We start from the raw sequence: 27,792 nt of genomic DNA, 5'->3' as shown, positions 1-27,792 counted from the left end.
TGTTTAGGAAAAGATGCGACTGTGGGATACTTATGAAAAATCATAAAAAAAAAACTGTCCAGTTGGGTAAATAGATACTGTTTTTAATAGGTATAATTTGTAAAATTGTTGCTTTTATATACTCCCTCAGATAGAACACTTCCGTTGTAACCTCTTTGCAGAAAATTACCCAAATGTTTATCTAAAGAGTATATAAACTGAACCAGAAGTGGAAATAAAATCCTTGTCATGCCGCTCATGACCATAAAGTTTTTGGCGAGTGTTGCCTTTATGCAAGCTGCGAATGAATGAGTGAGCTTGCTGGGTTGTAAATGCGAAAAAAAAATTCGAGCAAACGGAATGGGATTTTCCTCATGACCCCACGTATACGCATTACACATGAGTGAGTGTGTGTATTTGGAGTGGTGCATGTTTTACATGAATCACAGTTAGTTTGCGATGCTTTTCCACTTTTCATGCCGGCAAAGCGGGAAATGTGTGAGTGTCTGTACATAAACCACAAACGTGACAAAAAAAATGCGGGCGCCCTCTTCTGTCCCATTGAGTGTCCTGCACGTTAATGTGTGGGTGTGTGAAAAGTGACAAAAGCATTGACAGGAAACAAAACTGTCCACACGGCCAAACACAAACACAAATAAAAAGCCAGGCAACCAGAAACAGATGCAAAGCCAAGCGAGTAGAGCCACAGCCAAAGGAAAGGAAACTTTTTTGTGGCCAAGGATCATGGACACGGTCGCATGAGCACATAAGATAAGGACTCTTCGATTTGGACCCGGATTCGGTTTCGGATTCTGTTTTGGCCCACTATCTGATCCGGAGGCGTACCAGCGCAGAAATGGTCTGCCAACTTTTATTGATGGCCGGCCGCAAACTTTTAGGGGTCATTTCCCTGACCCATGACCTTACGCTAGAGTTGTCTTTTCCATAAACTTGTGGGTCAAGTGTGCGGCCAGTCCATGAATCTCTGGCCAAAAAGAATTGGCATTGTTTAAATAACATTCTTATAGCCATAAGTTATAGCCATATAGCCATTTAGTTCTGAAAAGAAATGCTTGTCGATACATTCTTATGCTTCAATTTTATGGGCACATACATTACCAGTTAAGGTAAGAGTTTAATTTCCATTTATTTTTCATTTTATTGGGAGTTTCAATTGGTTATCTAAATCGGTCGGAATCCTTATCCCCATTCATTTAATTTAGCATTGATCATAATTTTTCATTCTACAACTAGATTGAATCAGTTTCAGCCGCGAAACCCCAGCACGTCTGAATCTGGAATTCATGTCTTGCTCCATTTGGCTGGTTCTATGTGCTTAGCCAACTGTCAAGCGACTGTCAATTAGTAATTAAATGTATACCTTTGGCAGCAGCTGGTACGGAGGTCTGTTGATTTGTTGGAACCGAACTTGTGCTTATACACATTCAGAGAGGATACACAGATGGAGAGAAAGATACAGCTACGGAAACACTGCACATTGGCAGATACATTTATTGCAAAAGTTTGCCACGCAGCATCTGATTTGTGTAAGCTTTATGTTAATATTGTTACCGTCTTGACAGTTTTATTGTTCTGAACTAATAACTTAATTGACAATTTGGACTGGCAGCTGAAAGATCTGGATTTCCACCTGTTACACCATACATTGTTATTTTCGTAATTTATTAACTGAAACATAAATAATCGGCTCAATTGATGCTGCACAATTTGATTTATTTATTTTCGACAGACGAATTGGTTAAGTGAATAATGACATAAGTGTCGGGAACAATAGTTAATGGTTTATTATTCATTTTTATTGCTTAGATGTAGGTATTTGCATTGAGACGTTTTATTAACTCTCTTAGCCGTCTGATCCACCGATTAGTCTCAGAATGTCCATGAATATATTCACCACATCGATATAGAGATTCAATGCGGCAAAAATATACTCCTCGGGACTGATTGAATATCTGTGATTGCCGCCCATCATTAACTGGGTATCGTAAATTAAATAAACTGAAAATATCACTGCACTTATAGAGGCGTATATAGTGGAAGCCAAACTACCTCCCACAAACATGGTGGCGATACCGAAGAATAGCAGGATAATTACACTGGCCACCAGAATGCCGCCCAACATTGTGAAGTCATATCTCGTTTGCAGGGCAAAGAGCGTCAGCCCCAGGCAAACTGCAGCCGTAATCAATACGGCTTGGAAAACCTCCATCGGAGCGTAGTGACAGGCGGCGGAGGCCAGCAAGAAGGACTGGGCTATCGTAAAACACACCAGGAGCACAAAGTTGGCGGGCGTCTGGCGACGCAGGCCCTCGTTGCAGACCAGCACCACTAAAATGGCAATTGTCATTATGAAGGATATCATCAGGACCCATGGGTTCCTCGCCACAGCATACTGGAGTTCCGTGTTGAAGACCATAATCGAGATTATCGCCAGGGATGTGACCAACTGGCCCAAGAGGATTAGGTACACCTTCCGAATAAAGCCACGACGGATGCTGTCGTTACTGAATCCGAAGCCCTTTGGCTGTTCGCCGGGATCGAGGTTTGAGCCATATTGTCCGTATTGCCCCAAGATAATGCTCTCACCTTGGTGCCCGTGGTTCGAGTACATTACTGGCTGAGTTTCTACTTGCATTTTGTTCAAAAATCTCAAAATTTACACTTTTTTTTATATATTATGACTTGGAGTTTGAAGTATGGATCACAGGTGGGTATAAAATTTTCAACAAGTAATTGCTAATATTTCCTCATTCAAAGTATTGGTTAAAAGCCATTTGAAAATTTCCAATTTTTTTCTAGGTTTTCACCCATGAAATGGCGAACATGTGAGTTCCTTACCGGTATTTTACCACGTGAAGAGGTTTAATTTAATTATATGAAAGCGAACGAAAGTAATCCTATTTTAAAGCTAAAACGACAAACGATATTAATTTGAACATTTTCCATAGTACTTCCATTAACAAATGATACTGAAATTTATCTATTCACTTTGATTAATTAAATGGATTTTGGGGTGAGTAATAGTTTTCAGGAAATAAATTATACAAAATGCTGGCTGACCATGGAACGGCAACTTTAAGCGTCTTTAAGCCACTTGGGTGGGTGGGTCATAAGTTTACTGCTTGATCTTGCCTACTGCTGGATTAGTCAAAAGCCACAGCAACAACAACAACAGGTGGTGCTGTCCCACCCAAAAAATATATGGGATTCCCCCCACACACACTCTCTCTGTCCTTCTCGGGCTGTGGCCTTCTCTTTCCCGCTTTCGCTTCTGCGCTTTGGGGAAATTCAGCAAATTTGAGAGCTTTTTACGAATTTTTTGTGAAGGTTGGCTAAAAGCGGAATCCTGTGTTCAGTACTTTCGGCTCCTTTGTGGGATTGGAGTGGCCGAAATAAAACCGAGTGAGGACTGCACTTGGCATTTTCTGATTGCCTGGCCCGGCCAGGTTGACGTAGTCCTCTGTGGCAACTGAAGACAGGCTTTTGACCAACCCAACTCGAATCCCAAAATTGGACGGGAAACATAAAAAGCCTTTTATGCGGGGTGAATATTTAAAAGGATATGAAATTTTAAAAATCCCCAACACAAATTAACTTGACATTTTAGTAGGCCAACTCATATGTGAGGGCTGTTTTGTCAATTGGCCTGAAATTCAGGACATTATTGTGGCACACATCAATCAAAACGCCATTTAGGCCGTGTCATCGGGCCTACACGTGTTGCGTTTTAAAGTTAAGCGCCTCCCACTTTAAAAGCCCCAAGCTTTTGTGTGTTGTACAACTATCAACAAGTTTGCTTTTTTCCCGTTTTTTTCCCTTTTGACGGCTTTCTGGGTGGTTGGGAAAGTTAAGCCCTAAGCTGAAGTGCGTCACGTGTCGCAAGATTTTCCCCCAAAGCACTATGCCTGGCTAATGAAAACAACCTCAGCCAGAGAGAAAAAAATAGAATAGATGAAAACAAAGGGCAAATGGGGCGGTAGCCAGTTCCAAGACGGGGCGTGGCTGGCAGCCATCTATCAACACTTTTCAAACTTTAAATGAGTTTTCAAGCGACATAAACTTTGCCTGGTTTGGCCCAAAACCACACAATAAAAAATATAAAAAATCAAGCTAAAACAAACTAAAGAAGTCTAGGGGAAATCGATGTCAAGAGTCCAGGAGCAGAGTGTTGGCCAAAAAGTGCTTGAAGACGGAAAAAGAAAAATAAATGTGATGATTCCTGAGATTCTGGCTTAGTAAATGCTAAACAACCCATGAACAAGCAACAACTAACTGCGAAAAAGCAGTGACCAGTACGGAAAGAAAAGTGACAGCACCTGGGGTCAAAATAATAGCTTCAAAGAAAGTTAACTTTTAATTTTTCATAAATTGTGTTAATAAATTGCCTTAATTCAAAGTTTATGTGTCTGACAATAAAACAAAAATTTAAATTTGTGTAATATTATTGTATAAATAAATTAAAAAGAAGTCCCAACTCCATAGCACTGACCACAACCGTATTTAGTTATACTTTAAAAAGGGAGCCATTGCAGTATAATCTATGCAAATCCACAGAAATCTCATTTTGGGGATTTAAAGTTGATAAAAATGTGCTGCAGCCAGTCCGTTTGATGATGTTGAATGTTGGGGGCCAAAAGCGAAAAAAGCCCGATACGAAAATAGGGCAAGAAATGTATTCACACACAGAGACACACCAACACACCCAAACACATTGAGTTTTTCAGAAAACAACCATCGACGTTTCGTGTGAATTTTTGTGTGCTGAGAACTCAATTCTTCTCGCCAGAGCCCCATTTCCTTTATTTTATGCATTATTACGGAATATTTTATTTTTATTCCTCTTTTATTTTCTCCTTGTTTGTCATTGTTGAATTTTTTTGTCGGGTCCTTTTATATCCCTCCTCATATTTCCACCCGCAACCCTTCTCCGAGGTCATTAAAATTTATAATTCGCCAAGGGCAAGAAACTTCACTCACTGCAACACTGTGTGCCTTATTTCTGATGCAGTGCCAGCTCTGGGCAACAATTAATTTTAATTTTGAATAACATTTGTGTTTGTATGTTAGTAAGATTTTTCACTTAAAATGTTTTATATTTAAGCAATGTTTTTGCTTTGAGAATGATTTAAGATCTTGTTTATTTTTAACTGTCTTAAGCCTTCGCCAGCGACATCGAAAATTCATCGAATCCCTTAAGCACATGAGACAAAATAGGACACGTGTGCGCCAAAAGATATGCAATAATTTTTATGAGTATGTTTTCCACTTACATTTGCATTTCACATTTTCATGGCTCCAACAGAGTCCAGGACTGATCCTTCTGTCATGCAAATTGGCAGCTTAATGCCCTCTTCAGTTCACTGACTTAATGCAAAATCAAAAGCGATGTGTGTGAGTTTGGAAAGAGTGTTTAATATGCTGCACATTCTGCTGCTAGCCGGCGGCTGCTTGCAGTTCACAATTTTCAGCTAGACTGAAATCGACTGCCATTGCTCCTCTAGGAGGACAAATATTTTTGAAGCAAGCAAAAATATTTGCAATAAACACACACGCTAACACACAAACTCGAGCACACACAGACAAAGAGGTGAAAGTGGCAAAGTTTAACCGCAAAATGTCCATAAAGTTCATGGCCATTGGCTCATCATTGAACGCACTCAGACACGAGGATTCCAAGGATACGGAGCAAGAGACTGGAAGTTTGGAGAATGAAGGCTGGCGCCGGAGATGAGGGAAAATCAGTCAGTGACAGTCAGGACTTACAGCTGCTCCTTGGGCACCCCTTTAACCCTATGCCCCTTTTGACCGTATGCAGTTTTAGCCAAGTTTGCTCTTTTAACCATATCTTCTCCACATAAGTGGAAAGAATGTGAGGCATTTATGTTCGGGCTAACTTTCGTTTAATTGAATTTTAACTTTGGCTGCCTGACACTTATTTGTTGGGCTATTTTTCGGGCGGTTTCGTTTAATTGAAATTCACTTTCCCATCAGCTGGATGGAAGCCTTCGGCCCTCAATATCCCATTTAATATATATCGTCTATATTTTAATTGCATTGTGGCCCGCATTTGATTGGATATCCAATTTGATATCCTTACACCTTTTAAATGCCAACACGTCTATCCAGCCAAATGACATTTTGTTCGGCTCTGGCTTAGCCTCTTGTTTTTCAAGTTTTATTATTTGGTTTCATTTTACTATTCATTTAATCCTTTATTGCTAAAAACTGATGACAAATGCTTATCCCCTTGGGCCAGTGGGCCATAAAAATGAAATGAAAATAGATGGGAAAATTGTAAATCAATCAACAGCACATGGAACAGTTCACTAAACACAGATTCGGGGATAAGTTTTGTTCTAAAACAAAAAGGCTTTTAGGGATTATTGAGTTTTTAATTTTGAATAAATTGGATTTTAGCCAAGGAAATTGGTTTGGAGCTAGCTGAAAGGATTATCTAAATATTGCAAACTTCATAAGCTCGGCTTTTAAACACAAAAAGGTTTTGATTGATACACACAATACGTACAGGATATTTCCACCGTTTTCAATGCAGACACTATCCAACTTGTAAAACGAAACGCCGGAACTGCCAGCACAAAGAAGCAATTGCCATTGGGATTTATTTTATTTGGGGTTTTTGAGTTTCATAAAAATAAGCGAAATTTTCCGCGCACTTGTTTGCACGCATGAATGAATAAATATTTTATTGCAAGCAAGCAGCTCTCGGGGGTCGTTGGGTGTGCGAATATTTTTTGTTGCGAGCCTGGGAGAGTTGGTAGTAAGAAAATTTGGTTTTTAGAATTATATAGTTGGGTTGTGACACCCACAGAAAGCACAGTTCGTTGACAAACTCGAATGCGTAAGCTCTTAGGGCTCCTTTTTTTTACAATCCACTCTGGTGACCCATATTGTTGCATAATAATAGGATCATTTGGAATAACCATGTTGGTTAAGGCAATCATGCAGAAAAAATGCTCCAAATTCGGAATATGTTTTTCAAATATAATCTCGGACGAAATTGGGTTTAGTCCTTTTAGAAGTTTTCTGACAAACTAAATAAAATCCCAAAACTCTAGAGTTGATGTCCTTTTTCTAGTTGACATTTCCTTTTAGCCTTTAATGGAATCGTAAAGCTCTTGATAACATAATGTTTGTTTCAGTATTTTTCGGGTTTGGCAGTTTGTTATTTTGGCAAGGAGTTGAGTGTGAAAGCAAAAGCATCTGTTTCACGTAATGGACACTGAAAAGTATAGTTCGGATATACTTGAAATTGAAAAATATACATATTTATACTATTTATACAGCAACTTTACTAGCAAACACGATAAATTAAAAATAACTGACTATAATTTGATATCCATATCAAATTACTCGCCATCTATAAAACTGTTAAAATGAACTTGAACTAATGAGGTTAAAATGTGAAATTGAAAAACTTATAAAATGGTATAACCACTCGAAAATAGGCTTACAGTTTTTAAAATGAATCTACTGTCTTTCTTGGGCTTCTTGGTGGCCGTCTGTGCTTCTTTGTGTTCTGCCGAAAAGGTAGTGTTCTCCTGAGACCTTATTAAAGACTTTTAAATAACATACTCCCCATTCAGATAACTGCAGAAATTTTGGAAAAAGTAGTTGTGGGTGACATAATTGAGGGCTGTATGATCAAGAAGTACGGAATCAAAGAGCAAGATGCCCGAGATGTTAAAACCCTTCCTAAAGAAAGAAAAAGATTAGTGCAGATGTGTCTCTTGCATTGCATGATGGAAAAGGGGTCCTTCATTATAAATGGCAAGATCAATCCATCCAAGCTAAGACAAAGCTTGGGCGATAACCTGACTCCGGCGAAAATGGAGTCCGTAAAAAAAGCAGAAGAGCAGTGTCATTCGATGCAATATACTAAAAAGTGTGAATTGGGTGTTCAATTATTACATTGTTACCAGAAAACTGGAAATAAAATCGGATAAATTGACTTCTTAAAAGAAAACGTGAAAACAAAGAGGTAACGTAATGCTTTAATAAACTATTTAAAAATTATAAAATAAATAGATCAAAAACCTAAAGAGAAGCATTCCATGGATCTAAATTTATTTAATTTTTCCCCAAGTGCAGGCTCCCCCAAGGCGCCCACTCGGGCACGAGACGCGTGGAGCTTACTCCGATTACATTGCCAAGTCACAGTCGTTGCTCATACGCAGCGTTGTCGCCAGCGTATTGTGCCGTTAATTAGAGCAACGGTTGCGAGGCACAAGCCCTCGACTCTTTCTTCTCCGCCCCTAGCCCGCAAGTTGCGTGTGCAACCCAAGTTGCATGCAAGCGTGTCGAGGCGGCAATTAAAATGTTGCAATCGAATATTCATTAAATCGCAATTTGCAGCGAAAGCACATCTGGCATTTTGGCATTATGGCATTTAGCTTAAAGCAGAAAGGCGGTGGGCAAAGGGCAAAGGACAGTGGGCGGACAGCAGGTGTGCGCTGATATCCTTTGACAGCTGAAACGAAACTGAAATTCGCACAGCTGTTCTAAAATTGCGAAAAGTGCCAAAAGCGAAGCCAAAGTTTGGCAAAGGCGTGCAAACCGAAATATATTTATAAGAAAACGACGCAGCTTAATTTGGACAGTTGGAAAGTTTCTCGGGGGGCATCACAAATCTGCTGGCATAATTATTATGAATTATGCAGCAAATAACTTGGCTCTGCTAATGGACTTGGCCCAAGGCTGGACTTTAGAGACTTCCTGCCGAGCCCGGCCGGTTAGCTGGATGGACGAAAGGTAGTGCAACTAATTGACAAATGATGATAAAGTGTCTCGGACAGCGGCCCTTCTTTGCCCTAAAAGAGGACTTCACTTCCCAAAGTACAGGGCACTCCACTTTTCCCCATTTTATAGTACAATATTTCCTTAACGCGCCCGGGCATTTCGCCGTTTTATGTCTGATAAAAGCTTTGTTTGTGCTGACGGAAACGGATGTTAACTGCCAGACCGAATGGCCACCGACATGACTGGCAGTTGGGCTGTTGGGCTCTTGGCCATTCTGTGGCAAGATGTGGCATACAACGATACTGGTCAGCATTGGCCTGTGTAAATATTCGTCTTTATTTTGCTTTTGTCCAGGGTATCAACAATTCGCCAGCAGAAACACCAGCTTGTTTGATTTATGGAGTGCCAAAATGCGTTTACCTTTGCTTTTTTAGCCACGGTGCCCCCGACCACCGTGTTGACTTTAAAGCGTCAAATTAAAAATCCCATTAAATAAAATATTCAACAGGGTTTGCCCCAAAATATCGACCCTCGCTGTCCAATGAATTATGTAACGAGGACAAGGGTTACCCGCCCCAAAACATAATTGCGAATATTTTAATCATTTGTGCATCCCTTCCACAATCTCTCCCTCATATTGTTTAGCCAAAAAGTGTCAAAATTTTGGAATAATTTCATGCCTATCTGTTGCTGTCGTTTATGCTGCAAATTTGGTCCCGTCACCTGGTAAGTGTCCTATTAAATATTTCCGCCCGTGACAGCGGTTCATATCTCAAATTTGTTGCGCAATTTATTAGGCTTTTTATTCCTAAAAAGCCATAAAAAAATTACTCGAAAAGAGACAACTGTGGAGTTTTTGAAGTTAAAGTATTTCATATTTTACATATTTTTATTTCACGTTCATTTCAGGTTTACATTTTTAAAGATTTGTTTTTCCACGACAGCCTAAGAATCCTTTTATTTTTATTTGTTCTTTTCCATTCTTCTTTAAGTTAAGAAAGGTAAGATATCTTTTTCTTTGCCTAATTTACGAGTCAAAATATTTCAGGCTGAAAATGAACTTTTTTGCATTTTTGCTTTCCCCACTTAATTGGCGTAATTTGTATAATTAAAATTTTCGTGTTCTCCTTGTGTAAATTTGAGACCTTTGTGAAGGGACTAATAAATTGGCTCAATTTGAATCCTTTGGGCTTGTTAGGATATCTCGAGGGAATTGGCAAAACTGCATTTAGAGGTAGAAGTCCCTGTTGGGAGAGTTTTTTCAAAGTAGGCTCAAGGTTTTTTTTTTATAAATATTGCAGTTTAAAAAAATATTTTTAATAATGTATTTTCTTCAATGCTTTGAAACAACTTGGTTTCTCCCTTTATTGGCTGACTATAAACTTGTATGTTCCATCAGAGTTATGGATATGAAGCGTTCTGGGCTAATCAGCTTAGGTATTTTGCATATATTAGCATTTCGCCATTAATGTACTATTATTCCGTATGTGGTTGTATTGCTGTGTGTGTTTCAGTTGCTATCTGGTGTATTATGGAGTACCATACCCCGATATCCTCCCTTGGGTCGTGCGTGCCTGCCATTTAATTAACTGCACAGACAACATTTTCAATCTCTGCCTCCACACCACCCGGCACCGCTCTTCGTCGTACTTCCCTAAACTCAACTCGATTTGCCGATGTCGTTGGCAATCCAAAATGCTGTTATAATAACGCAAACAAGCTGTTGGGCTTACGGAATTAAATCCCCCCGACCGTCCGTCCATCTGGTAGTTTGTCGGCGGCACTAAAAACTAATTGAAATTGCCATATTTCATGCATATTACGGGTATGCGGAGGGGAAAATCACCAAACATAACATTTGATCCCTTTCGGATTTTCTTAATATTGCGATATATTGACTTAAGATACTTTAGGAAAATTTGCAATATTTATTATATTTGATGGCTTCCGGGACTAAAAACAAACAGTCATATTGATGCGAAAGATTTTTGTTTAGCATGGATTCTGATTCAACAGTATTTTATAATGCCAAGAGAGCTTTTCAATACAATTGGGCCATTTGTTATCGGCAGCAAAATTCGTATCGACAAGGATCGACGCAAGGATTGTATGCCTTGCCACGTCTCGGTATCTGGCAGAGCAGAGGAGCTGGACTGGACAGAAGGAGCATGCGTTTCCTCTGGCCATCTGTTAGCCCATCGGACCCGTACTTTTTCTTCTTCGGCCGCATGTCCTTGCCCTCGTCGGGATTCCATGGCCGCTTCAGGGTGCCCTCCTTTTGCAGATATTTGATCATGTCGATGCCCTTCTTCTTCTTCATAATCGCATCCTTCTCCGCCTGTATGGCCGCCTTGGCCGCATCCTCCGCCGGTTTGAGGAACCGCTTCGGATAACGAACTGGAATGGGACCAGCCTTGCCGCCTTTTTTCGGGAAAAGCTTATTAGCACCGGGTATCCCAGCCAATTGGCCACCTAAACCACCACCGGGACCGCCACCCATGCCACCAAATCCACCGGGTCCGCCCGGTCCGCCAGGTCCACCACGGCCGCGACCTCCGCCGAACATTGCAGAAAAGCCGCCACCGGTTCCCCAAGCAGCGCCCAACCGAGGCCTGCCGCAGGGCATGGGATTTGGGCCGTGCGGTCCGCCGCCCAGTAGACCGAAGAGGCCATCCTCGAAGACCTGCTCACCGGGCAGGCCCATGGCGGTGCCCATGTAGCGATCGCCCACAGCGCAATCATAGGGTTTCCAGTAGGGCGTAATCTTCTTTGGATACTTCGGAGGTGGACCCATTTCCTTCGGATTGTGCTGGGTACCGTGATTCACGGTCCTTGGTTTCGGCCGAGAACATGGTTGCTGAGTGCCTGCCGGAGGGGTCACATCGAAGTCGTACTCCATGTCGCTTTCACTGGTATCGGTGAGCACCAAATGGTCGCCAGCCGGAGGAATGCTGTGGCGCCGGCACTCTCTGTTCAGTGCCCGTTGGAGGTGAGCCTTCTCCAAGGCACTACGGCACTCGCACATCATCAGTGTCTGGTGGCAGGTGCATTTTCGGAAGCCCTTGTCCTTCAGCTTGCGCTTGATCTGGCTCAGAGCCACGGCCAGTTCACTCTTTACTATACGGAAAGTGATCGGTTTCTGGCGCACGCCCAACGTGCTCAGTGGTCTCAGTGTGATGAAGATCTCGCCGTTCTTCTTGCAGACATTCAGTACGGGGGCAGCCAGCTCCTTTTCCCGCTCCAAGGTCGCTGCATCCTTACACTTGCCAAACGCATTATCCTGCGGAGACTGCTCTAGGAAGAATTTCATCAAATGCTTGATTGGCTTTCTTATGGCTCCGGGTCGCCAGCCCCGTTTCTTGGCCTCAAAGCTCTTGCTCCAGGCCCAGCCATGCCGACGGGACACGAAGCCCGATTGTCGAACACACTGCTTGTGTCGGCTGGAAATATGACCCTTATTGTTGGCTGGAATATACACGGGCTTGCTGTCTGTTCGTCCCTCTTCCTTGGACTTCTTCGCTTGAGTATCTTGTTTTGACTTTTCAGCCGACTTCGGCACGACTCGTTCACAGTTTTCATCCAGCTCCGACATCTTCTTGGTGTCCTTGATATCGTAAAGATCCCGCAGTTCGGAAAACACTTTTGCCAAATACGGTCGACAGTCGTCCGAGCTTTTGTTCACCACACAGAAGTCTTCTGAATCCTTGGGTTCTACTTTGGGGCACTTGGGCTCCATGCGATCCACCTATGGAATATGGATATGGAATAATTCAGTATTCTGGCTAGAATGTATAAGGACTCACCTTAAAGATATCGGCACATAGCTTGCGTATGCGGCAATGAGCACACATCTTTCCGTATTTGCAGGTGCACCGGCAGGGAGGACATTCGTCTTCTTCGGCTTTATTTTTCTCCTGCTTGGCCTTCTCGCAAGGATCCACACAGTAGTCGTCTAACGTGGGTGGAGGCTTTCCCAGAAACTCGAGCAAAATCTGGTCAGCCGAGATCTTTTTTTCTTTGTGTCGTTCCTCCACCACGGGCATGGGCTTAACGCCACACTTCGGGCAGGCGGCAAACTTTGGCATCCAGGACATATTGGTCAAGCAAATGGGACAAAAACGAATAGGCTTGATGCCAGACTGCTCCCCAGCGCAGTCAGAAATCGGGACCGGAATCATATTCTTATCACAAAAGTCGGGCTTCGCTTCTTTGACAGCAGGTAGATAGACAAAGCACGGCTTGTTCGGAGGCTCCGGAAGATCGGGCATGAACATGGGCGGCTCCGAAGGACAGCGGCACGGACTCATACCGAAGATGGCTTCGTCGGTGGGATCACGACATGGTGGCTTAGGTGGCGGTGGGCCAGTTCGTTTGGTTATCGAGTCAATCATTCTCTCGTATTCAATGGCCATTTTCTAAGGAGAAACATAATTAAAGTTTTAAACATTACACAGGTATTATACCCACCTTTAGTTCACAGCAGGCTGGTATTCCGGATCCATTGTCTGTCATTATATCGTAGGGCTTGATGCCACCGCCTCCGCCCGCGCTCCGATAGCGGTTAAGATCCAGGTTAAGGTGTTCATCACCTTCCTCCTCTGGAAATGCCTGGAAGGCATTTGGACAAGGCTCGATGGCTGCAGGACACACCTGCGACTCACCCAACACGAACATGATGTCCTGAGGACTTATGCTCTTGTCCATGTTGCGTTTGCATTCGCTCTCCACTACTCTAAGGTTTCAATAATACATTTTTTATAAAATTAATAAAGTGTATGGATATTTAATATGAAAACATTATAACTTTGTGTAACAGATATAGTTTTATAAAATAAATTCATTTTCTAACTTACTCTGTCAAACACAAGACGACCATCCGGCATTGAAAGTCCAGTTTTCCGGTAGCGTTGGTGCCTCGACTCAGCCTAATGGAGTCCGAGTGGAGAAAGTCGGGCATTTCCTTGTCGATGGTCTCCACCAGGGGTGGCGGGAAAGAGGCCTGGCCAGTGCCAATAGTTTTCTTGTCGTACGACACCGTAAAGGATATACCGCAGGAGCCGACATCCTTTCGGACTTCTTTTGGATCCTTTTGGAACTGCAAGCCGGCATTCTCCTTGAACTCATCGACATTAATCATGCTAGGAGTCAGAGGTATGGTGGTTTTGAAAAAATTTGCTGTGATTTCGAGCTTGGTAGGATCGGAGAACTCCATCTCATTGGACACAACACTGTTCACAATCAAATCAAACACGAAGGTGGGAAGTGGTTCCGGTTTCTTTGGATTCTTATCCTCGGCCTCGGCCACTGGTGGTGCAGGCTCTTCTTTTGGACCCATTTTGAACTGCTATTTTTGATTGGTTTATTATCTACAATTTTTGTATTTTGTCTAAAATGTTTTATAGTTTGCAGGCCGTATTTATTGAATTTTTATACTTTAGATTTTTTTGGAAAACCACTACTATAAATCTAATACTGAACTGATCTGTAAAATTGTGTGAGCTTAAAATGAAACCCGACTTCAACCAATGAAAATATAGAAAATAGGAAACCAGCTAACCTCGTTTGACATTTTTATAGTCTGGGCTACTGTGATCGGGTTTTCGGGTTAGTTATTTTATAATTGTTCCTTGTAATTGATATAATTATAATTATAAGTTCCAATTTCTCCAGACGATGAGTCACAGAGATTATAACTTTAAATAAACTCGAAAATAAGATAGGCACCTCTAACCATTATAATAACACCTGTTTCTTGATGATTCATAAATTATTCATAAAGGAATAATTTTAAATACACGTTCTACAATTCGCGCATGTTTATCTTAAATTCAAATTAACAAAAAAAAACACCCTGGAAATTATACTAATTTCATCGTTATAGCTTATTAATTATTCATTTTATGAATGCTTATTTAAACATATTAAACATTAAGGAAAGTGACCTAATTTTTTTAAGAGGCAAGACGAGCCCCCTTTTTATAATTTATTAAAAATGTTGAAATTAAATAAATGCACACAGTTTAAATGAGCAGATTTTTATTGAAATTTAATGCAAATTGTATAATTAAATAATTGAATCGTAGGTTTCGGTCGCAGGCCTGGTTGTTGACTAGAAGAGCTTTACCAATGTCCACTACCGCCATGGCCCACAGAGCCACCATGGCCAACAGGTCCTCCATGGCCGACAGAGCCTCCACGGCCGACAGGTCCACCATGGCCGACAGGTCCTCCATGACCCACAGGTCCACCATGTCCAACCGGTCCGGAATGACCTACAGAGCCCCCATGTCGGGCAGGACTTCCATGGCCTGAGTTGTAGCCATGTTGCGGTGTGGCCTGGACGAAAGCCAGAACGGCAAGGAGCAGGATTGCACTAAGAGCCAGGAACTTCATCGTTGAAACTGTTGATGCATTCTGGCGGTTGGCAGACTTCTTTTATACCAGCCAGCAAGAAACATGTATTCCAATTTGGCTTACAGTTTGTTTGCCCCCCAATTAATTATAATTATTTCTTAAAATGTATCGATTTCTTAAAATGTTTACGAGGCAATTGTACAATACCTGTCCTTCGTGATTTTTAGCATCCAACACCTGTACTAAATTTATTCATATTTCAGTTTTTAAAAACACCTACTTTAAATTAAAGCAAACAAAAAGTTTTATAAACCATTTGACCATTTTCAATTACGTTTAAAGTTTGTGGTGTATATAAATAAATATAAAATTACAAAATTACAAAATTGCAAATATCTACCAATTATTTTTATTGTTTCATCAAATTTCATTACAATGTGTCAAAACTTTTTTATTTAAACAAATTATTTTTAGTATTATTTAAATTTAAATTCCATTTATGCTATTTCCATCTGTACCATTTTTTTTGCCATATTCCAAGGTATTTTGGTCGAAAAATCACTTTTCTTAAGATACTGGCTTGTGGACCTTTCCATCTTTTGGACTTCCCGCCCGCCTAATGGGACCTTGCGTCTCCATGTACTTCAACAAATTTACGCTTTTTTTCTTCTTTGCCTTTGCTTCGAGTTGCTTTTGTTTAGCCGCCTTGGCTGCCTGGAGCATTCGTTTAGTCCATCGCACAGGAATGGGTCCAGTTTTCTTTTTTTCTCCAAAAATCTTTTCGGCATAGGGGAATCCAGCCCAGACGGCAGCGCCACGATCGCCAGTGTTATGCAGGCATGGACGTCCTTGTCTACCGCCAAGGATAGTCTCCCCGTTGCCTGCTGCTTCTGAAGGTAACATGCAGGATGGTGGCACCCTGGACCTGCCGTTATATTTTGGCTGGACTCCATGTGGACCACCACCGTCCAGACCAAAAACACCGTCCGCGAAAACATTCTCTGCAGGCGCCCCGAATGCAGTACCTGTGAAGCGACCACCGACTGCACAGTCATAGGCCCTGGAATAGGGATTTAGTATAACCCGGTTAAGGGGCTTGTCCGTCCGGCTTCCCTTTTTACCCGTCTGAGTACCGCGGTTCACGTTGTTGGAAATGGCTCTGAGCTCCAACCGTCGAGTCGCTGTGGGTGGGATGACCTTCAGGTCTAGCTCCACATCACTGTCACTCGTGTCGGTAAGCACAAGGTGTTCTGGACACGACGGCATGTTCCGATTGTGGCACTCCTTTTTCAGGGCCTTGTTCAACTCCATCTTTTCTATAGCATCGCGACAAGTGCACAACACCAGGGACTTGTGGCATATACACCTACGGAAGCCCCTGTCTTTAAGGGCTCGTTTTATCTGACGCAGAGCCACTGCCAGATTACTTTTGACAATCCGGCGAACTATTGGCTTTTGCCGCCCAGTCATGGCTCCCTGGGGACGCAGTTCGATTAATATCTCGCCCTTTCGCTTAAATATATTTAGCATCGGAGGCAGCAAGTGTTGTGGCCTTTGATAATCGAAATGGGGCTTCTGGCAGATGTACTTGTCGCGGCGATTGAGGAAGTAGCGCATTACATGGCCAGAAGTGCTCAGAATGGCTCCCGGACGCCATCCGTTGTTGCGGGCCTCCAAGGTCTTTGTCCAGTTCCAACCATGACGTCGGGATACTATGCATTCCGCTGGTAGGCAGCGTTTGTGGACATGCTTTGGCCGGTTGGTCACGATCGCACAGGCTGGTAAGGATCGGACAACAAGCGGTTGATCTTGGCCTAGCGCTTGTTTAGACGCGTGTTGAGATATAAGAGCGCTCGAGTGGCAACGTTTTTCGAGGTCTGACTGCTTCTTGGAGTCGTGTAAGTCGTAGAGATTCTTTAGCTCAGAGAAGACTCTGGCTAAATAGGGACCATCGGGCTCCCCCTCCGCATCGGAGGCGACACTATAATCCTCGTCAGACTTGCCCTTTGGATGGATCCTATGAACTGATGACGGCACGTTGTAGATATCCTTGCAAAGCTTACGGATGCGGCAGTGGGCGCATATCTTGCCCAACGTACAGGTGCACCGACAGGGAGGGCACTCGTCCTCGCTATGGGTAACCTTAAGGGCCGCCTCACAGGGACTCTGACAAAAGTCCTCCGCTCCTTTTGGTGGTTTCGGGCTCACCAGCTGTTCATTCATTATCTGATCAGCAGTTTGCAAATCGCTGACAGTCTCTTCGGCAAAAGGCCGTGTCGTGGTCTGGCAGCGTGGACAGTTCGCGTACTTTGGCAGCCAGGACATTGAACACAGGCAGATGGGGCAGAATCGAATGGGCTTGACTCCGTACTCCTCGTTGTTTTTAATGGGCACTGGAATCCTGTGTTCCTGCGTAGGATTCTTCAGAAAACTGCTGTTTTCCAAAGGTTCCTCTGTAGGAACAGGACTCCAGCAATCATTTTGCTTAAGTTTCATGGATACCGAATCGACAATGTGGGTGAACTGTCGAGTGATTTCTTTCAGTTGTCGAAGCGAAGGCTTCTCCTTAAGACAAGGAAGATCATCGGGAAGAACTACCCTGCTATTTTTCATGCTGCTATACCGAGCCAAGTCCAAACTCAAAAGCCTATCCCCATCGGCCTCTGCAAGTTCGGAGCAAGGATTGGAGGGTATTTCCAGCACCGGATCGGGGTCGCCGATCGTAAACATCACATCCTGCGGATTTATGGTATGTCCTAGGCTGGAGAAACTGACACGCCTCTTCGTTTTAGGTACATCCTGCGGCACTTCCAGTTCCGTAACGCCAGGTTGAATGAATTGGACTTTTGCACGACTGTCTGCTATTTTTGTCGTTATCGAGTCACGGTCCTTCTCGCATTTTAAGGTCAAACGCACCACAATGGTGACAGAGCCAACAACGTCCTTTCGGCGCATCAGTTGAAGGTTATCCGTGTGCAGTAGATCACTCATTGTGGGGCAAATCTTGTCGAGAAATTCCTGCGGGAACGACATGGTGGCAGCACCCACCGTCGAACCACTGTAGAGAACTCCCAAAACTATGCCGTTTGCCTCAAGAGCATCACGCATGCGGCAGGGACTTGATACGATCTGCTCCTCCCGGTTGGGAGGAAAATCAGTGACATTTATACGGCTGGCACCCATTTTCCAAGCCCTCTGTGGGAATTTTATGGACGCATTTAAGTTCTGAGGTTCGGCGTTAATGCCTTTTAACTCCAAATGTGTGACCACGGCATCAACTAAAAAGGTCACCGATTCATCTGGCACACTCATTCTAAAGGCGGCTTTTCACGAGTTTGGAATTTCTTGTTACCAATAAAGTAAATTGAGTAACTGGGTAATGGATACCTTAAAGCAAATGTGTACAAATCAGAAAAACAAGTTGCAAATGTGTAATTTAATAATAAAAACTAATTAAATTGCTCACTGACTTTTCACTCAAGGCAACTATACTATTCTCTAATTAAATAATTTTGTGGGAAAAGATAAACGCAAAAAAAAAAACTTCTCTAAATTATTCTACTTTAAGAGTAAGAAAAACATAAATTTTGTGTTTAAGGTTGTAATATTATTTATTGCAGCCTTGCATTTTCGTGACACCTTCATGGGCAGCCCTCAAAGAGTACATTTTCCGAATCGTATCTCGGTATTTTTCTAGATATTTTTTAGCAGACATAATCTAAGTGGCAAGGATCAACGCAAGGATAGAAACAAGAATCGTTGCATGGATTGTTTCCCTTGCCACGTCTCGGTATCTGGCAGAGCAGGGGAGCTGGACCGGACAGAAGGAGCATACGTTTCCTCTGGCCATCTGTCAGCCCATCGGGACCGAACTTGCTCTTCTTCGGTCTGGTGTCTTTGCCCTCGTCGGGGTTCCATGGCCGGGTCAGAGTGCCCTCCTTCTGTAAATACTTGATCATGTCGATGCCCTTCTTTTTCTTCATAATTGCATCCTTCTCCGCCTGTAAGGCTGCCTTAGCAGCATCCTGCCCAGGTTTGAGGAACCGCTTTGGATAACGAACTGGAATTGGACCTGTTGGTGTTTTCGGGAAAAGCTTGTCGGCTCCGGGTAAGCCACCGATAACACCACCGAGGCCACGTGCACGACTATCACGACCTCCGCCAAACATTGCATTGAAACCGCCACCTTTTCCCCAAGCAGCCGCTAGTCGGTGTCTGCCGCAGGGCATGGGATTCGGGCCATGGGGTCCGCCGCCCAACAGGCCAAAGAGACCATCTTCGAAGACCTCCTCGCCGGGCCGCCCCATGGCAGTGCCCATGTAGCGGTCGCCCACGGCGCAGTCGAAACGCTTGTAGTAGGGTGAAATCCGCTTTGGGTATTTTGGTGGCGGGGGACGTCTGTCCCTGATTGATGTCTGAGTCGAGTGGTTCATCATCTTACATAGGACTTTCCTTCTAGGCCGACAAGGGGGGGTGACATCCATTTCAAAATCTACGTCACTGTCACTCGTGTCGGTAAGCACCAGGTGTTCCGGGCACGGCGGCATGTTTCGTTTGTGGCACTCCTTTTTCAGGGCTTTGTTTAACTCCATCTTTTCTAAAGCATCGCGACAAGTGCACAACATCAGGGACTTGTGGCATATGCACCGTGGAAAGCCCAAGTCTTTGAGAGCTTGTTTTATTTGACGCAGAGCCACAGCCAGATCACTCTTGACAATCCGGAAGACGATTGGCTTTTGCCGTCCAATCATGGATTCCTGGGGATGCAGGGTGATAAATATCTCGCCCCTTCGCTTGAAAATATTAAGCATTGGAGGATTCAATTGTTTTTGCTTTTGATAATCGGAAAGGGCCTTCTGGCAGATGTACTTGTCGCGGCGATTGAGGAAGTAGCGCATTACATGGCCAGAAGTGCTCAGAATGGCTCCCGGACGCCATCCGTTGTTGCGGGCCTCGACGGTCTTTGTCCAGTTCCAACCATGACGCCGGGATACTATGCACTCCGTAGGTAGGCAGCGTTTATGAACATGCTTCGGCCTGTTGGTCCCTATAGCACAGGCTGGTAAGGATCGGACGGCACGCGGCTTTACTTGGCCTGGCGCGTGGTTAGACGAGTGTCGGAACAATAGGGCGCTCGAGTTGCAGCGTTTTGCGAGGTCTGACTGCTTCTTGGAGTCGTGTAAGTCGTAGAGATTCTTCAGCTCAGAGAAGACTCTGGCTAAATAGGGACGATCGTCTTCCATATCCGCATCGGTGATGACACTGTAATCCTCGTCCGACTTTGCCTTTGGGTGGATCCTATGAACTGATGATGGAACGTGGTAGATATCTTCGCAAAGCTTACGAATGCGGCAATGGGCGCATATCTTGCCCAACGTACAGGTGCACCGGCAGGGAGGGCACTCATCCTCGCTACGGAGCTCATTCAGGGCCGCCTCACAGGGACTCTGACAAAAGTCCTCCACTCCATTTGCTGCTTGCGGTCTCACCAGCTGCTCATTCATTATCTGATCAGCAGTTTGCAAATCGCTGACAGTCTCTTCGGCAAAAGGCCGTGTCGTGGTCTGGCAGCGTGGACAGTTCGCGTACTTTGGCAGCCAGGACATTGAACACAGGCAGATGGGGCAGAATCGAATGGGCTTGACTCCGTACTCCTCGTTATTTTTAATGGGCACTGGAATCCAGTGTTCCTGCGGAGGACTCTTTAGAAAACTGCTCTTTTCCAACGGTTCTTCTGTAGGAACAACTGGACTCCAGCAATCATTTTGCTTAACCTTCGTGGATACCGAATCGACAATGTGGGTGAACTGTCGAGTGATTTCTTTCAGTTGTCTAAGCGAAGGCTTCTCCTTAAGGCAAGGAAGATCATCGGGAAGAACTAGCCTGCTATTTTTCATGCTGCTATACCGAGCCAAGTCTAATCTTAGAAGCTTATCCCCTTCGGCCTCTGCAAGTTCTGAGCATGGATTGGAGGGTATTTCCAGCACCGGATCGGGGTCGCCGATCGTAAACATGACATCCTGCGGATTTATGGTGTACCCTAGGCTGGAGCAACTGACTCGCCTCTTCTTTTTAGCTACAACCTGCGGCACTTCCAGTCCCGTAGCCCCTGGTTCATTAAATTTGACTTTTGCACGACTGTCTGATATTTTTGTTGTTATCGAGTCACGGTCCTTCTCGCATTTTAAGGTCAAACGCACCATAATGGTGACAGAGCCAATAACGTCCTTTCGGCGCATCAGTTGAAGGGTTTCCACGTGCAAGAGATCATTCATTGTGAGGCTAATCTTGTCGAGAAATTCCTGCGGGAACGACATGGTTGCAGTTCCCAGCGTCGACCCATTGTAAATAGCTCCCACAATTATGCCTTTCTCCTCCAGGTCATCACGCATGCGGCGGGGATTGGATACGATCTGCTGCTCCCGTTTAGGAGCAAAATCAGTGACATTTATACGGCTGGCACCCATTTTCCAAGCCCTCTGTGGGAATTTTATGGACGCATTTAAGTTCTGCGGTTCGACGTTAATGCCTTTTAACTCCAAATGTGTGACCACGGCATCAACTAAAAAGGTCACCGATTCATCTGGCACACTCATTCTAAGGGCGGCTTTTCACGAGTTTGGAATTTTTTGTTACCAATAAAGTAAATTGAGTAACTGGGCAATGGATATTTGAAGGAAATGTGAAGAAATCAGAAAAACAATCTGTGTAAGCAAGATTGCAAATGTGTAAGTTAATAATGAATACTAATTAAATTGCTCACTGACTTTAAACTCAAGGCTACTATACGCTGATTTTAACTGTAAGTGAAGACTAATTAAATAAAATTGTGGAAGGTTAAAAAAAAAAAGTTGGCCTATAAGGTTGTAATATTATTTATTGCAGCCTTGTAATTATTTGCGTTTCAATGTTGCTTGCATTTTCGTGACATCTTGGGCAGCCCTTATAGAATGTATTTTCCGAATCCATCCAGGTCTTCTTCACATAATCATAGTGACAAGGATCAACGCAACGATAGAAACAAGAATCGTTGCATGTATTGTATCCTTGCCGCGTCTATAAGTCGATCAGAGCCAAGGACGCGGAGCCGAGAGGAGGAGCTAAAGCTTCCTCTGACCATCTGTCAGCCCATCAGGACCGTTTTTCTTCTTCTTCTTCGGTCTGGTGTCTTTGCCCTCGTCGGGGTTCCATGGCCGGGTTAGAGTGCCCTCCTTCTGCAGATACTTGATCATGTCGATGCCCTTCTTTTTCGTCATAATTGCATCCTTCTCCGCCTGTAAGGCTGCCTTAGCAGCATCCTGCGCCGGCTTGAGGAGCCGGTTCGGAAAACGAACTGGAATTGGACCTGTTGGTTTTATTGGGAAAAGCTTTTTTGCCCCGGGTAAGTCACTCTTAACGCCACTGAGGGCACGTGCACGACTCCCACGACCTCCGCCAAACATTGCATTGAAAGCAGCACCTTTCGGCCAAGCAGCCGCCAGCCGGGGTCTGCCGCAGGGCATCAGATTCGGGCCATGTGGTCCGCCGCCCAACAGGCCAAAGAGACCATCTTCGAAGACCTCCTCGCCGGGCCGGCCCATGGCCGTGCCCATGTAGCGGTCGCCCACGGCGCAGTCGAAACGCTTGTAATAGGGTGAAATCCTCTTTGGGTATTTCCGTGGCGGAGGATCTTTGTCCTTGATTGATGTCTGAGTGCAGTGGTTTATTTTCTTCCTTAGGACTTTCCTTCTAGGCCGACAAGGGGGGCTGACATCCATTTCAAACTCCATGTCACTGCAACTGGTATCGGTCAGTACCAGGTGCTCCGGGCATGGCTCCATTAGTCGTTTCTGGCACTCCTTTTTCAGGGCCTTATTTAGAACGAACTTTTCGAGAGCATCGCGACATACGCAAAGCATCAGGGGCTGGTGACAAGTGCACTTCCGGAAACCCTGATCCTTAAGGGCTCGTTTCATTTCACGCAAAGCCACCGCCAATTCACTCTTTACAATTCGGAAAACAATGGGCTTTTGTTTGATTTCCGATGTGGGAAAAGGTCTCAAGGTCACGTAGATCTCTCCAAAACGCTTGGTAATATTCAAGACTGGCAGACGATTCCGCTCATCCTCTTCATGCTTGGCAACCACCATCTGGCAGATATTTTGTTGCGAGTCCCTCGTCAAGAAGTAGCGCATCACGTGGCCGGCTGTCCTCAAAATGGCACCGGGTCGCCAGCCCCGCTTTCGAGCCGCGCAGGATTTCGGCCAGCTCCAGCCGTGGTTTCGAGGCACTTGTTTTTTATCTGGTACACATTTCTTGTGACCCGCCTCAATGTGGAATGGCGCTGGAATGCCCGGAATGCGCCCGTCAAACGGTATCGTTGCCTTGCTAGAGGTTTTAGAGGTCTTGATGTGAAGGGTCATTAGAGTCTGGGACTCGCACCGTTTCTGAATAGCCTCTATCTTCTGGGAGTCATGCAGCTTATAAAGATCGTTCAATTGAGAAAACACCCTTGTCAAATACGGACGATAGTCGTCCTCGGACTGAGCTATAACACAAAAATCTTCGCTAGATCCCGGCTCTGGTGGTCGAACGGTCGAGTGTTTTTTTATCAGCTCGGGTGATTCCTTGTTAAATATATCTGCGCACATCTCGCGTATGCGACAATGGGCACAAAAATTTCCCGCGCGGCAGGTGCACCGGCACGGTGCGCACTCTTCGTCAGAGCCTGGGTCCTGTTGATCCGTGCCATTACGATCCCTAGCATTCTTTTGGCGCAATGCAGTGTCGCAGGGACGCGAACAAAAGTCCTCAGCTCCAGGAGGGGGCACTGGTTTCTTCAGCTGCTCGGCCATGATCTCTTCGGCAGTCAGTATTTTACGTAGGTGTCCTTCCAGCACAGGACGCGCCTTGGTTAGGCACCTGGGACACGGCGCATACTTCGGCATCCAGGACATTCTGTGCAAGCAAACGGGACAAAAGCGTATAGGCTCCACGCCGTAGTCATCTTTGGGTCGGATGGGCATTGGGATCCACCGGTCTCCGTCATCTTTTATCTCTTCAAAGGGAAACTTGTTCGAGGGAATCGTCCATTCCGAGGGTGGTTCAGTGGTAGGCACTGAACTGGGTGGGAGCGGTTGACAATCCATTGACTTTATTTTCTCCGAAATAGAGTCTATAATTTGCGAGTAGTGCCGGGTAAGCTTTTTGAGCGTGGTAAACGACGGCTTCATCTTAGGACAGGGGTCATCGTCTGGAAAAATGGCCCGTCGATTCTTCAAGCTGGCATATCTTGCCAAGTCCAGCTTAAGTCGGGGATCGCCTTCCTCCGGTGCCAGTTCCGAGCACGGTTCCGAGGGAATCTTTAGGAGCGGATCAGGGTCACCAACGACAAAAAGAATGTCCTGCTGGTTAAAGGTTGTGCCCAGAGTACTGGCTTCTGGCTTGTTCTCTGGAAGTCGTAGGACCTGTCCCTTTGAATCCAATCTTGTTTCCGGGATTGAATTTGGAATCTCCTCGCATTTGGTCCTGAAAATGATCAAAACTGTGGCATTGCCGATATGCGTGATTCGGCTCATGAGCTGGATGGTGCCCTGGTATATAAGATCATGCATGTTGGCGTAGATCTGGTCGACAACTGTGTCCGGCAAAATGAAGGAAGCACTGCCTAGAGTGGAACCCTGGTAGCGGGCCTGGCACATTATTCCAGGATCCTGTAAGTTGCGACGCACCTCTGTTGCAGTCGCCAAAAATTCAGTGGTCCGGCCGTTCACAAACTCAGTAACATTAAGTCGGCTTCCGGTGACCCTACAGCTAAAAGATAAAAACTTCACCTGCATTTCCACCTCTGACGGCTCCTTGATTTTGCTGCTAAACAATTCCAAATTGGGAAACACCACATCGAACACAAAGTTCAGCGGCTTGTCTTGAGTTTCTTCAAGAGCCATTCTAAAATAAAAAATTTCACTCTATAGTTTTGCTAAAAATCTTAAGAACATAAACCAAAATTCGGGTAAAAACTTATTTGTTGGAAAAGTGTAAATGCAAGCGGTGTGAGTGTTAAATGTGAACTGGCTATTTTAAAAACAGAAGCTTGAATAAGGAATGTTTATGACATTGAATTCAATGCTTTTAAAATGTAATCAACGAAAGCCAGAACTAAAATATACTTACTCTGCAAAAGGTTAAGGAATTTTTGGGGCTGACCTACATTGACCCCTTGAAGAAGGACATCGAAAATGTCCGGCGCAGCAAAATGGCAAAAAAATGTGTTTCTAATTACCCCGACCACTCCCATATTTGCCTGTTGCTCACAAACAGGCTAATAGCCCGGCCAAAAGCTCCACGTACTGGAATTTGCGGCTACACCTTTCGTAAGCGGCTTAACACGCGAGCTCTGGGAAAACTCACACGCCCACGACGCCGTACTGCCATTTATCAAATCAGCTCACATGCTTATCTAAATTAAGTTCAATTTTAATTAAATTTCGCGCATTAAGTTGACTCATATCGGTTATCCGTGCTTGTTCATTATTCCCCCAACGAACCGCTCCTCCCATTACACAACAACTAGTTTAAAATTGGGTCCTGGAACATTTTGTCGAAAAATGCCGAACCGCAGAAAATGAAAACTCCCTGACTAACTAAGCCGATTTAATTGGATACAAATTGGTGCAGCCAAATGTTCACTAGCAAGTGGGAGAGGCAGGCGGGTGGATTCTGGGTCAGGTTCCTGTCCACGCCAATAGCCAAACAATAACAAATTGGGTCCACGGGTCCGGCGAATTTCCCTGCCGTTCTGTTTGGCTTTGCTAGCCGAGTTCCTGCTGGCCAAGTGAAAACCACTCGTGCATAAATTATATAACACCATGGGTCTACTCCAATTTCCAATTTACCCTAACTCTCCGTCCAAAAGCTAGAAAGGTTAACAGATCTGAATAGAATTAATGTTATAGTACTTATATTAATATTAATGGTATCCAAGATTGTATAACAGTAGATTCCTTTCCAATTCCATATTTCCAATAAAACTAAAACATTTTAAAAAGGCAGATCTATTTTATTTTAGAAACTTGTAGTGGTTGAAGTGTTACAAGTTTTAGCACAATTGTTTTGTTTTGATGGGACCCTCGCCATCGCTTCAATTCCTATAGTAGTTTTTAAGGTATTTCAGCAAACTGGCATTTTTTTAAACTATTTTTTAGCTGCTGAAATGTTTAAAATAAAAAATATAATTGTCATTGGATTAATATTCGCTACTTACAGTCATGTCTGACTTTTTTTTCGCTGGTATATGGGTAAGCCTTTTTTCGGCAGCCGACTTTGATATCGCGACAGGTCCAGCCGAAGCCGTTCGTCACCTTCTTCGTCTTCAATCACATCCGAACAACGTTCACAGGGAATTGGACAAAGATCAAGGGGTCCTATCAAAAACATAATGTCCTGGGGAGCAATATATTTTCCCATATTTGGCCAGCAATCCGGTTCCGTCTCACTTAATTAATGGTTATATAATTTTATGCAAAAAACTTTAAAAGAACATCCAGTACTTACCCCACGCATTTAATGACAATCCGAGCTAGGTATTCTAGCTTCCCTGTTACTTCGCCGCCTCGAACAATGTCAACCAAATCCGAATGTATAATATCCGTCATATCTCGGTCTAAGGTGTCCAGTAAATGTTGTGGAAAAAAAGCCTGGCTGCTGCCAATCACCTTTTTGTTGTATGTTACCTTAAAGGTTAAGCCGGTATTTGTTACATTCTTGCGGATCTCCTTTGGTTCCTTTTGGAACTCTAAGCTGCAACCGCTTTTGAAATCAGTGACATTAATCTGCTCGAGAGACATCTCGAATGCTGTCTTAAAGAAATTTCCAATAATTTCCAGCTTTGATGGATTTGTGATCTTTGTGTCAGTGGCCTCCAATTTCGTAATAATTACGTCAAATACAAAAATTGGAAGAGGCTCCGGCTTGGGTCCCATTTTGGTGATGCTTCAACTGCTGATACTATTGCTTTTTATTTTACATACTAAATTTAAAATGAATGTGAACAAAACGACAGTGGATTGACAAATATTTAAAGATGAGCGGAGCATACTAAGTTTTTTATTTAAATTTTAATTCAAAATGTTATAATATATACTTTAAGTTTCGATTTAATTTCAAGGGTATTAGCTATACGAGCTCAGAAATTTCAGAATTCGAATTCACACAAATATATGTTCACCCACAAAACGTGTGATAGCTGGCCAAAATTTTCGTGTGGCTGCAATGGCTTCTATCGTCGAGAACACGGCATTAATGACTTGTTAATTAGCTGACCATTTTGTCGAGTAAAGCAATTGCAAAACAATTTCACCAGCAATTGTCGTTTGGTTTGTGACTGTCTCATTTCAGACTAAATGTCATGCTTCGATTGCATAATTTATTTGCGGAATCGGTTTTGACAGAACAAGCCACATTTATTTGCATATTTTTGGGTAAGGGATTGCTAATCTTGCAGCAATTAAATTGCTTTGGCAAATTAATATACGGCTCTAGAATAAACGGCAAACATTTTACACGACTGCCTGCATCTCAGGACAAAAGCCAAGAAACCAACCAATTAGAAATGCGAAGTGTAAATATGTGCCATGTTCCCAAGGACCTCAGGCTTTGGTTTGGGTAACGAGGGTGTTTGTGTGAGTAATATGGCCATAAGTA

At 43.8% G+C, this 27,792-nt stretch overlaps 7 protein-coding genes across 8 annotated transcripts; 1 reads left to right on the top strand and 6 right to left on the bottom strand.

Annotated features, from left to right (window-relative positions):
- Positions 1-1,692: 1,692 nt before the first annotated feature.
- Positions 1,693-2,734, bottom strand: LOC6501555 (protein lifeguard 1). Its single transcript, XM_001955430.4, has one exon. The coding sequence runs from the start codon at positions 2,633-2,635 to the stop codon at positions 1,844-1,846; it is 792 nt and encodes a 263-aa protein (XP_001955466.2). The 5' UTR covers positions 2,636-2,734; the 3' UTR covers positions 1,693-1,843.
- A 4,729-nt stretch (positions 2,735-7,463) lies between these two features.
- Positions 7,464-8,060, top strand: LOC26513975. Its single transcript, XM_014911749.3, has 2 exons — positions 7,464-7,548; positions 7,605-8,060. Exons 1-2 carry the CDS (start codon positions 7,483-7,485, stop codon positions 7,962-7,964), a joined length of 426 nt encoding a protein of 141 aa, XP_014767235.1. The 5' UTR covers positions 7,464-7,482; the 3' UTR covers positions 7,965-8,060.
- Positions 8,061-10,662: 2,602 nt separating this feature from the next.
- LOC6501554 lies at positions 10,663-14,316 on the bottom strand. The gene is made up of 4 exons (XM_001955429.4): positions 13,611-14,316; positions 13,225-13,489; positions 12,561-13,172; positions 10,663-12,502 (listed from the first exon to the last, which is right to left on the bottom strand). Exons 1-4 carry the CDS (start codon positions 14,090-14,092, stop codon positions 10,820-10,822), a joined length of 3,042 nt encoding a protein of 1,013 aa, XP_001955465.1. The 5' UTR covers positions 14,093-14,316; the 3' UTR covers positions 10,663-10,819.
- A 1,362-nt stretch (positions 14,317-15,678) lies between these two features.
- LOC6501552 lies at positions 15,679-18,423 on the bottom strand. The gene has a single exon (XM_001955427.3). The coding sequence runs from the start codon at positions 18,421-18,423 to the stop codon at positions 15,679-15,681; it is 2,745 nt and encodes a 914-aa protein (XP_001955463.1).
- Positions 18,424-18,815: 392 nt separating this feature from the next.
- On the bottom strand, positions 18,816-21,707 carry LOC6501551. The gene has a single exon (XM_001955426.3). The coding sequence runs from the start codon at positions 21,705-21,707 to the stop codon at positions 18,816-18,818; it is 2,892 nt and encodes a 963-aa protein (XP_001955462.1).
- A 263-nt stretch (positions 21,708-21,970) lies between these two features.
- On the bottom strand, positions 21,971-25,181 carry LOC116656057. The gene has a single exon (XM_032455389.1). The coding sequence runs from the start codon at positions 25,035-25,037 to the stop codon at positions 22,212-22,214; it is 2,826 nt and encodes a 941-aa protein (XP_032311280.1). The 5' UTR covers positions 25,038-25,181; the 3' UTR covers positions 21,971-22,211.
- A 947-nt stretch (positions 25,182-26,128) lies between these two features.
- On the bottom strand, positions 26,129-27,159 carry LOC6501550. 2 transcript variants are annotated; one of them, XM_032449671.2, is made up of 3 exons: positions 26,644-27,159; positions 26,354-26,584; positions 26,129-26,297 (listed from the first exon to the last, which is right to left on the bottom strand). In XM_032449671.2, exons 1-2 carry the CDS (start codon positions 27,069-27,071, stop codon positions 26,356-26,358), a joined length of 657 nt encoding a protein of 218 aa, XP_032305562.1. In that variant the 5' UTR covers positions 27,072-27,159; the 3' UTR covers positions 26,129-26,297; positions 26,354-26,355. The 2 variants fall into 2 exon arrangements, with proteins under 2 accessions (XP_032305562.1, XP_032305563.1); XM_032449672.2 differs by having other exon boundaries at positions 26,129-26,294.
- Positions 27,160-27,792: the final 633 nt, after the last annotated feature.

The sequence above is a fragment of the Drosophila ananassae genome, chromosome 2L (genome assembly GCF_017639315.1).
Source record: "Drosophila ananassae strain 14024-0371.13 chromosome 2L, ASM1763931v2, whole genome shotgun sequence".
NCBI classification, from domain to species: domain Eukaryota; kingdom Metazoa; phylum Arthropoda; class Insecta; order Diptera; family Drosophilidae; genus Drosophila; species Drosophila ananassae.
This window is presented reverse-complemented; position numbering and strand designations above follow the sequence as displayed.

Excerpts from the sequence above, each read along its gene's own strand:
- LOC6501552 (XM_001955427.3), bottom strand. The coding sequence starts at position 18,423 with ATGAGTGTGCCAGATGAATCGGTGACCTTTTTAGTTGATGCCGTGGTC.
- LOC6501554 (XM_001955429.4), bottom strand. The coding sequence starts at position 14,092 with ATGGGTCCAAAAGAAGAGCCTGCACCACCAGTGGCCGAGGCCGAGGAT. Across the intron at positions 13,490-13,610 it reads GTCGTCTTGTGTTTGACAGA|AGTAGTGGAGAGCGAATGCA; the intron begins GTAAGTTAGAAA and ends TTGAAACCTTAG. Across the intron at positions 13,173-13,224 it reads CAGCCTGCTGTGAACTAAAG|AAAATGGCCATTGAATACGA; the intron begins GTGGGTATAATA and ends GTTTCTCCTTAG.
- LOC6501551 (XM_001955426.3), bottom strand. The coding sequence starts at position 21,707 with ATGAGTGTGCCAGATGAATCGGTGACCTTTTTAGTTGATGCCGTGGTC.
- LOC26513975 (XM_014911749.3), top strand. The coding sequence starts at position 7,483 with ATGAATCTACTGTCTTTCTTGGGCTTCTTGGTGGCCGTCTGTGCTTCT. Across the intron at positions 7,549-7,604 it reads CTTTGTGTTCTGCCGAAAAG|ATAACTGCAGAAATTTTGGA; the intron begins GTAGTGTTCTCC and ends CTCCCCATTCAG.
- LOC6501555 (XM_001955430.4), bottom strand. The coding sequence starts at position 2,635 with ATGCAAGTAGAAACTCAGCCAGTAATGTACTCGAACCACGGGCACCAA.
- LOC6501550 (XM_032449671.2), bottom strand. The coding sequence starts at position 27,071 with ATGGGACCCAAGCCGGAGCCTCTTCCAATTTTTGTATTTGACGTAATT. Across the intron at positions 26,585-26,643 it reads ATTGTCATTAAATGCGTGGG|TGAGACGGAACCGGATTGCT; the intron begins GTAAGTACTGGA and ends CCATTAATTAAG.
- LOC116656057 (XM_032455389.1), bottom strand. The coding sequence starts at position 25,037 with ATGGCTCTTGAAGAAACTCAAGACAAGCCGCTGAACTTTGTGTTCGAT.